The 10,289-nt window shown below is 49.5% G+C and overlaps 1 protein-coding gene across 5 annotated transcripts in view; it reads right to left on the bottom strand.

The window, feature by feature from the left end:
* The window catches only part of LOC147019765 (serine/threonine-protein kinase MRCK alpha-like), a 61,263-nt gene extending 51,270 nt beyond the window's left edge, over nucleotides 1-9,993 (bottom strand). The window contains exons 1-2 of one of the 5 annotated variants that reach the window (XM_085894456.1): nucleotides 9,911-9,993; nucleotides 9,199-9,422 (exon numbers count right to left, since the gene is read on the bottom strand). In XM_085894456.1, the coding sequence (XP_085750582.1) occupies nucleotides 9,199-9,422; nucleotides 9,911-9,960 (274 nt within the window). In that variant the 5' untranslated portion in view covers nucleotides 9,961-9,993. Of the gene's footprint in view, nucleotides 1-9,148; nucleotides 9,516-9,910 lie in introns of those variants that run through there. The other 4 variants (XM_085894458.1, XM_085894457.1, XM_085894454.1 and 1 more) reach the window with 4 other exon arrangements.
* Nucleotides 9,994-10,289: the final 296 nt, after the last annotated feature.

The following is a 10,289-nucleotide window of genomic DNA, read 5'->3' on the forward strand; positions in this document are numbered from 1 at the left end:
TTGAATTCCTCATGTCAAAATCATATGGAAAAGAGGTATTACACAGGATTATATGTTGACCGATTAAAAACTTAGCCCCATCGTCTGACCTGTAGCGGCCATCTTGAATTTATGCAAATTACTGGAGTTCCCCAAGGTAGCCACCCCAGCAACCAACCTGAATTTTAATAATGGACCCATGTTAGTCCAAAACAATCATAAAACCATACACTTTCCACATCAACAAGGTTGACGATGGATCACATAATAACGGCAAATGGACTATTGTTGCTGGTACTTTATATATTTAATTTTTATGCTATAGTCGAATTGGCTGTCAGTAATGTTTCCCTTTACCCAAGAGTCTTTTGACCGACCTATTGATCAAAAGAATTTCTTGCTTTGAAACAGGGTGACCTGGTTGATAACACTGCAAACTTTTGCCGCGATTGCGTCACTCTCTCCCACCCACCAAAAGTGGACACGTATTAAAGTTTTGAGTTATTTTGCCTAATGCTTATCAGCTAATCCTGTAGTTGAGTTGCCAAATATCACCCTCCCATTCTTTGGAATGTCAAATTGTATACAAGAAGAATTGCTTCGGGCTTCTGCTTCAGTGAAGTCCATCCGAATGTTTCAGTGAATCATTCAATGTTCTTCCTCCGTATATACGAAATTAAAAGATTCTCCTTTGGTATGCTGATCCAACTTGTGGAAATCGAGTTATTTTCCAACACGAGGTCAACGATTGACCGTGTACTTGCTCTTCGGGTCCTCAACAAAAGGAGACAAGAGTTTCGGCAGGGACTGTTTATAGCCTATGTTGATCTCTGTAAAGCATTTGATTCAATGAATCGGGATGCCCTCTGGAGGATTCTTGGTCTTTGTGGGGTGCCACCAAAACTGATTGATCTGATGTCTGAATTCTACTCTGGTACTGAGAGTGCTGTGAGATGTGGTGGTACCATTTCTTACTTATTTCCAGTTGTTACTGGAGTTCATGATGGGTATGTACGGGCCCCCACACTTTTCAGCACTTGTATGGACTGGATTCTGTGGAGGATGTCGGAGAAATCAAGCTGTGGTTCTTCATTTGGGAATGTCAAGATCTTTGACCTTGATTTCACAGATGATGCAGTCATCTTTGCCGAGACTTTAGATATCCTTTTGAGGGCCCTCGAGGTGTTGAACGAGGAGTCAGAGCCACTGGGATTACGGGTTTTCTGGGTCAAAACGAAGATCCAGGCTTTCAATGACATCTTGGATGCTGCTGTCCTGTCTGTGCCTGTTTGTGGTGAGGATGTTGAGGTCGTGGAGGGATTCACTTACCTTGGCAGTGATATTCATGTCCCTGCTGGCTGTGAGTCAGAGGTCAACAGACATCTGGGTCGGGGCTGGAGAGTCATGGATTCACTGGATCGGGGTGTGGCGCTGCCGGTACCTGTGCGGGAGGACGAAAGTCCGAGTCTTTAGGTCCTTGGTGCTTCCAGTCTTGCTCTATGGATGTGAGACTTGGACTCTGACCAGGGATCTGAGACGGAGACCTAATTCCTTTGGTACCACGTCTCTTCAGAGAATCCTTGGCCAACGCTAGTCAGAATTTGTGTTCAACGAGCAGTTGCTGAGAGAGACTCAAATGAGATTTGTTACCTGCATGGTCCGGTCCGTGAGCATCAGCTGCGGCTGTATGGACATGTGGCTTGTTTTCTTGATGCTGATCCTGCTCACTAGATTCTCTCAGCGAGGGAGTCTCCTGAGTGGAGGACGCCAATGGGCCGACCACGTGCCTTGTGGTTGCAGCAGGTTGATCGGCATCTCAAGGAGATTGGAATGGGCCAGGTACCTGCCTGAGGGATGGCTGAGGGAGGCCCCTGGAGTACCGGCGGAAAGTGGATGCAGTGACGAGCTGCTCTGATGCATGCTCCCATACCTAACCTGGCTAATACTACTACTACTACTAATACTACAATGGCTCCAGTTATTCCCACCTTCTTGCTTGTGGGGTTGTCTTTCACGAACTGGCCTGCTAGGCCTGACATTCCACTAAAGGCGATTTGGACAGGTATTTGAAATTTGTACAAGGGGCCAGTGATAACCCACCTACTCTGCGTGAAAGACACCATGGGATCTTTAATGCCTTCAAACTCATGCTATTAGATGGGACACCCAGTTTAATGTCCATCTGAAGGCACAGATCGATGCTTCGCCCTACATGCAAAACAACAGGATGATAGTTTATAGCTGGGTTTGGGATTCAAACCCAGGCCTGAGAGCTCAGAGCGGATTGTGCATGTCTTGGCTATCCTGCCAGCTCCACATATTCGTGAGAGACCAAATCACAATGTCATGCAGGGCATTATAGTTGCATGTGGTGTGATAATGGGCAGCTGTAGAAATTGTCTCGAAATAGCAGGATGATTCAACAACAAAGTCAAAAGATTAAATACTTGAAATTTCAGCAAGGCACAAAGTCATAGGAAGGCAAGGTTTTAAAGTAACCAAAATTTTACGTGGAACTATATTTAGGTAAACTTGTTTTATGAGGACAGCAACACCATGAAGCCATACTTGCTTATACTGCCTCAACACCTGGTGGTGATTCAAAACCCCAAGGATGGAGCTGTTGCAATTGCAAGAGAGGCTAACCAAGCTGTCGAGCAGATACCAGTTATCGTTTCCTCTCAAATGGGTTAACTCAATACCTAACTGCACCATGGCAGCAAACAACCCCCCCCTCCCCAATTTTGATTTTGAGTGAATAACATATTCTTGACCAAGACATTCAACAATACAAAAACAAAGATGGGATAATGAAAAATAATATTGTTCTAAACGCTGTAGGCCAGTAGATGAGTCAAGCAGAAGAGCAATGGAAAAATGATAAAATGAAATATAGAGAAAGGGTTAAAAGAGGGGAAGTAAGAGAGTGAAGAGGCTCTGATAAGAGGATGCTGGTCGCAGTGCGTGGGGAGAGTGATAACCGAGAGCCATGAAGGGAAAGTCGAGCGAACGGGACTATTGGTATCGAGGGCTGCTTGATGAACTGTGATGATGAGTCATGGACACAGGCAGGAGAGCCTGAGAGCATCCACAGCAAGCAAAGTTGTGTATTTGGAATGCATGCTAAAGTGCAGAACACATACTCAGGGTGTGCATTGTGGATCCCAAAGCCCACACCACACTTTGAACCATGCAGGACTGGGAATGTGCCACCACATATTCTGCAACCAAAATATCTCCAGAAGGTTGGTTCAAGGTAATGCCAAAGGCCTGTACTGCCAACATTTTGTCATCCAAACCTCGGCACCACTCTCCATAGTCGAGGCTCATGGAAGAGGGAGAATTGATACACTGAATGGATCAGGACAACAGGACAAAAGGAATAGTTGAAAGAGGGGGAAAACACCAACAACAGCGTTGAAGACCAAGATAGAGGCAGACTTGGACAAACATTGAGAGTGGGGAGGAATGAGGGACAGGAGGATGGATATAGAAGGAAACTCTCAGTATGGAAAGCTGGAAATATGGAAGGCAAAGAGACTGGGGTGGGGTTAAAGAGGGTAGAAAAGATCATGGTTTTTGATTGGGGATGATCTGATGGTGGGTGAACAGCTGTCTTGAAGACCCAGAAGAGAAGAATGAGATTGAAGAGAATGTGCAAGATGGTTCCACAGGTGGGAGAAAAGAGGAACAAGTGAGTGGAGGTGAGCAGTGATCCTGGATTTAGGTAGCTTAACCAGAAAAAGGTTGATGGTGGACCGTGTATGCCCGACAGAAACCTGGGAGTGGGGAGGGGGGAGAGTACAAAGCACAAAAGGTGCAGAGGGTGCAAGACCAGAAAGGAAGTGGGCAAAGACAAACCACTGACCCATCTGCGATGGTGAAGTGATCAAATCATAGACTCAGCTTGATCGCAGGAGATTCCAATAATCTTAAAGAAATTGGTTTCCAGGGCGACAGCCTGAACAAGATATGAGGCAGGGGAGCCAACCTGGAGGGAAGAGCAGTACTCCATCAAGCTGCGGATGGAGGCCTTTTAGATGAATAGGAATTTAGGTGTGTCAAGGAAGGACTTTGTATGATGAAGGATGCTCAGTGGGCAGCTGACTTTGGAGGCAAACTTTAAAATGTGGTTTGCACAAGAAAGATCATGGCTGACAGTAAGACCGAGGAGTTTGGATGACTTCCTTAAGAGGATTGTTTAGAAAGCAGCTCGGAGGGTTTGCCAGTCGGGCCTTTCGAAGAGAGATAGTGAGAGGGCGAGTTTTGTCAGGGTTGAAAAAGACATTCCAAGTGTTTGACCAATTTGTGATTTCATCAAGGTATGAAGGGAGGGAAAATTCACAGCCTGCCAGTCTGAAGGATGAGGGATGTAACAGCAGAGGGTGTAGCCATCAGCAAGTAGATAAAGATGATTTTCCAGAGTCAGAGAGATCATTGATGAACATCAGCAATAGGACTGGGCCCAGAGCACTGCCTTGGGGTACTCCAGCCTTGACAGGGAGAGGAGATGAAAGGATTCCATTGAGTACCACATGTTGGCTTCAAGAGTGGAGGTAGTCAGTAAGCAATGTGTGGAGTTGGCCTTGGATGTGATAGGCACAGAGTTTGGAGAGTAAGAGTGGATGCCAGACTGTATCAAAAGAGGAAGATACATCCAGAGAGATGGCCTGATATAAAAGTCTGGCATTGAGGGCCTCCATCCATTGTTGGGTGAGTAGAAGCAGAATATCCAAGGTAAAGTGACCTGCTCTGAATACAAATTGATGATCTGAGATGAGGTTGTTGGAGAAAATGATGTATTTCATATCAATTGCGATGATGGATTCCATGATCTTGTTGATTGGAAGCAAGCTGAAGGGTCTGAAGTTAATGGGATCAGTTTTTGCGCATTTTTAATGTAATGCAGTGATGTTGGCAGATTTCCAAGCAGATGGAAGATGACCTCGTGCAAATGACAGGGTGAAAAGGGCAGAGAGAGGAAGTGCAAGAGCAGCAGAGCAGATTTTCGACACGTGAGCTGATGCTGTTTGGTCCAGTTGCAGAGTCAGAGTCGAGGGTTGAAAGAACATTCTCCACCTTTGAGGCAAAAGGACCAAAAGACAGAATCCAGGAGCAGTTGGGTACTGAAAGTGAAGGTTTGGGGAAAGATGTGGAAGCCAACTGAATTGAGGCATTCAGCCTTCTCACGAGCAGAGTCGGCTATGGTTCCATTTGAAGATGGAAGCGATGGAAGGTGAGCATACACCAGATAGGCTTAACAAGGTGCCACCATGTTTAGAGGGTGGGGGGGGGGAAGTTTGAAGGCTCATTCTCGAGGTTGGACAGATCTTGTTTTCTAGCTCTCCGGAGAGTGGACACACACTTGTTGCAGACTTTTTGGTATGCACCGAGATTGCCATCGGTCGGATTAGCCTTGCAGGAAGAGGATGCAACCCTCACCACAGAACTAAACAAATATATATATATATATATATATATATATATATATATATATATATATATATATATATATATATATATATATATATAACGCATCGTGATTTGGACACACCTCATACAGTAATTCATTGTTCAATACCCAGGAATTCCTAACATTAAGTGACATTTAGCTGCCCCAAGGACATGAAAGTATGGACAGATTACCTTAAGATCTAACCAAGCAATCATTAAATTCCACAGAAAGGCTGTCATTACTCAATGTACCTCTGTACCACACACCAGTGTGATGGGGTGAATGGAATAGAATAAAATTAATAAATAATGTAGATAATAATATTCATTGCACGTTGGCACTGTGAACAACAAAGAAATAATGAAATAAGAAAAATCCAACCCAAACATACAGGGGGTACTGCATCAGCACCATAAACACATGTTAAATTATGCAACCGGCAGCTGCATGAAAATGATAGTGTGTCAAAAACCAAGCCGTCGGGTGGAAGCGTGTCAAAAAACCCCGTCGGGCGGGAGCTCATCAAAAACAAAGCGTGTCAAAAAAACCCTATCGAGTGCAAGCGCGTCAAAAAAGAAAAACCCCGTGGGGCGGGAGCATGTCAAAAAATACCCGTCAGGCAGGAGCGCGTCAAAAAAACCCCATCGGGCGGGAGCACGTCATAAAAAACCCCATCGGGCGGGAGCACGTCATAAAAAACCCCATCGGGCGGGAGCACGTCATAAAAAACCCCATCGGGCAGGAGCGCGTCAAAAAAAAAACCCTCAGTCGGCGGGAGCGCGTCAAAAAAACCCGTCGGGCGGGAGCGCGTCAAAAAAACCCGTCGGGCAGGAGCGCGTCATAAAAAACCCCATCGGGCGGGAGCGCGTCAAAAAAAACCCCTCAGTCGGCAGGAGCGCGTCAAAAAAACCCCATCGGGCAGGAGCGCGTCAAAAAACCCCATCGGGCAGGAGCGCGTCAAAAAAAAACCCCTCAGTCGGCGGGAGTGTGTCAAAAAAAATCCCGTCATGCAGGAGCACGTCAAAAAAACCCCATCGGGCAGGAGCGCGTCAAAAAAAACCCCCTCAGTCGGCGGGAGCGCGTCAAAAAAAACCCCTCAGTCGGCGGGAGCGCGTCAAAAAAAAACCCTCAGTCGGCGGGAGCGCGTCAAAAAAACCCGTCGGGCGGGAGCGAGTCAAAAAAACCCGTCGGGCAGGAGCGCGTCATAAAAAACCCCGTCGGGCAGGAGCGCGTCATAAAAAACCCCATCGGGCGGGAGCGCGTCAAAAAAAAAAAACCCTCAGTCGGCGGGAGCGCGTCAAAAAAAAACCCGTCGGGTAGGAGCGCGTCAAAAAAACCCCATTGGGCAGGAGCGCGTCAAAAAAAACCCCTCAGTCGGCGGGAGCACGTCAAAAAAACCCCTCAGTCGGCGGGAGCGCGTCAAAAAAAATCCCGTCATGCAGGAGCGCGTCAAAAAAATCCTGTCGGACCAGAACGCGTCCGAAACACCCTGTCGGACCAGAGCGTGTCAAAAAAATCCCGTCGGACCAGTGCGCGTCCGAAACACCCCGTCGGACCGGAGCGTGTCAAAAAAAATCCCGTCATGCAGGAGCGCGTCAAAAAAATCCTGTCGGACCGGAGCGTGTCCGAAACACCCCGTCGGACCGGAGCGTGTCAAAAAAACCCGTCGGGCAGGAGCGCGTCAAAAAAACCCCATCGGGCGGGAGCGCGTCAAAAAAAACCCTCAGTCGGCGGAAGCGCGTCAAAAAAAATCCCGTCATGCAGGAGCGCGTCAAAAAAATCCTGTCGGACCAGAGCGCGTCCGAAACACCCTGTCGGACCGGAGCGTGTCAAAAAAATCCCGTCGGACCAGTGCGCGTCCGAAACACCCCGTCGGACCGGAGCGCGTCAAAAAAAATCCCGTCATGCAGGAGCGTGTCAAAAAAATCCTGTCGGACCGGAGCGCGTCCGAAACACCCCGTCGGACCGGAGCGCGTCAAAAAAAACCCTCAGTCGGCGGGAGCGCGTCAAAAAAACCCCATCGGGCGGGAGCGCGTCAAAAAAAACCCTCAGTCGGCGGAAGCGCGTCAAAAAAAATCCCGTCATGCAGGAGCGCGTCAAAAAAATCCTGTCGGACCAGAGCGCGTCCGAAACACCCTGTCGGACCGGAGCGTGTCAAAAAAATCCCGTCGGACCAGTGCGCGTCTGAAACACCCCGTCGGACCGGAGCGCGTCAAAAAAAATCCCGTCATGCAGGAGCGTGTCAAAAAAATCCTGTCGGACCGGAGCGCGTCCGAAACACCCCGTCGGACCGGAGCGCGTCAAAAAAAACACTCAGTCGGCGGGAGCGCGTCAAAAAAAATCCCGTCATGCAGGAGCGCGTCAAAAAAATCCTGTCGGACCGGAGCGCGTCCGAAACACCCCGTCGGGCAGGAGCGCGTCAAAAAAAACCCTCAGTCGGCGGGAGCGCGTCAAAAAAAATCCCGTCATGCAGGAGCGCGTCAAAAAAATCCTGTCGGACCGGAGCGCGTCCGAAACACCCCGTCGGACCGGAGCGTGTCAAAAAAACCCGTCGGGCAGGAGCGCGTCAAAAAAACCCCATCGGGCGGGAGCGCGTCAAAAAAAACCCTCAGTCGGCGGGAGCGCGTCAAAAAAAATCCCGTCATGCAGGAGCGCGTCAAAAAAATCCTGTCGGACCAGAGCGCGTCAAAAAAAATCCCGTCATGCAGGAGCGCGTCAAAAAAAACCCTCAGTCGGCGGAAGCGCGTCAAAAAAAATCCCGTCATGCAGGAGCGCGTCAAAAAAATCCTGTCGGACCAGAGCACGTCCGAAACACCCTGTCGGACCGGAGCGTGTCAAAAAAATCCCGTCGGACCAGTGCGCGTCCGAAACACCCCGTCGGACCGGAGCGCGTCAAAAAAAATCCCGTCATGCAGGAGCGTGTCAAAAAAATCCTGTCGGACCGGAGCGCGTCCGAAACACCCCGTCGGACCGGAGCGTGTCAAAAAAACCCTTGGGCAGGAGCGCGTCAAAAAAACCCCATCGGGCGGGAGCGCGTCAAAAAAAACCCTCAGTCGGCGGGAGCGCGTCAAAAAAAATCCCGTCATGCAGGAGCGCGTCAAAAAAATCCTGTCGGACCAGAGCGCGTCAAAAAAAATCCCGTCATGCAGGAGCGCGTCAAAAAAACCCTCAGTCGGCGGAAGCGCGTCAAAAGAAATCCCGTCATGCAGGAGCGTGTCAAAAAAATCCTGTCGGACCGGAGCGCGTCCGAAACACCCCGTCGGACCGGAGCGTGTCAAAAAAAACCCGTCGGGCAGGAGCGCGTCAAAAAAAACCCTCAGTCGGCGGGAGCGCGTCAAAAAAAATCCCGTCATGCAGGAGCGCGTCAAAAAAATCCTGTCGGACCAGAGCGCGTCAAAAAAAATCCCGTCATGGAGGAGCGCGTCAAAAAAAATCCCGTCATGGAGGAGCGCGTCAAAAAAACCCTCAGTCGGCGGGAGCGCGTCAAAAAAATCCTGTCGGACCAGAGCGCGTCCGAAACACCCCGTCGGACCGGAGCGCGTCAAAAAACCCCGTCGGGCAGGAGCGCGTCAAAAAACCCCGTCGGACCGGAGCGCGTCAAAAAACCCCGTCGGACGGGTACACGTCAAAAACCACGCGACAAGCTGGATCAATAGGAGCGCGTGTTTGCAAGTGTGTTTCCAACCGTCGTTAAACAAGTGTTTGCAACTCTACCACTTGGTGACGTTGCGGAAAAGGGGACAGCGAGACGCACGCGGACGGACCCCACGTGTTGAAGACGGGTAACGTTCCGTGCCTGCAGAGCACAGAGCCGCGGCACTCAGCAGCGAGGCACAACAAGGCGTCCACGAGGGTCTCCACACTGAGCGACGCGGGTGGACCGGACATCAGCGCCGTGTCCAGTAGTTTGAGCCTCTGCGTGGCCATCCCTCCCGTCCGTCCAGCGGCGCCAATAAGGGTCATGGAGTCGCAGCTCAGACGCCTCCGGCTGGTAGGGGGTTGAGGGGTTGAGGACAGGTGCGTGTTCATTATGGGAATCAAAAATAAATAAATAAAAACACCCATTTATTCCACCCCCCCCCTGCTCACGTCACGCTCACGGAGGAGGGGGGGGGGCGTTAAAAACCTTCGTTGGGGATTAAAATAAAATAAATAATAATAAAAAATTTTAACTTTAACTTTCCTTGAACACCGATTGGCTCGTTATTTATAAACACGGACACGGTGTGAACGGCTGTCCATGAGGGAAACACTCTCCAGAAGCGATGGAAGAGCAAATCCTTTATTTTCCTTTTAACCTCTGAACGCGCCATACCGGCTCTGCAATCCCAGCGCACGTACCCACACTATCCAGCACGGTACCCGCTCGGTAAACCCTGCGCTACCCGCTCGGTCCCCGCTCGGTAAACCCTGCGCTACCCGCTCGGTCCCCGCTCGGTAAACCCTGCGCTACCCGCTCGGTACTCGCACATGCACCTGCTCGCTGCCCGTGATAGTTCAGGGACCGATACGCTCCCACTATACATAGATCACTATTTGACATTTATGGAGACGCTTGGAAGGAAAGCACGTGTGGCCGTTAAAATAGATCTTCCGTAGGAACGTTATGCGAAGAATCTGAAGAACAAATGGAAACGCAGTGTTTTCGGGACGAGTCGTCAGAAACAGTCTTGCACTGATTTGCATCACGTTCTGGTAACTTGTAATAACTTTGCGTTCGTTATGATGTCCATTATTTAATAATTAATCGTTCATGGGGCCGCGCCTTCACCAGTTGATTGACTGAGCCGAGAGATTGCTGAAGGAGGCGTGGTTTCTCGCCTTGCCAGACACGTGATTGGCTGAATGCGAGCTC

Source organism: Eptatretus burgeri, chromosome 9 (assembly GCF_056783735.1).
Source record: "Eptatretus burgeri isolate ZD-2024b chromosome 9, Ebu_testis_v1, whole genome shotgun sequence".
NCBI lineage: Eukaryota > Metazoa > Chordata > Myxini > Myxiniformes > Myxinidae > Eptatretus > Eptatretus burgeri.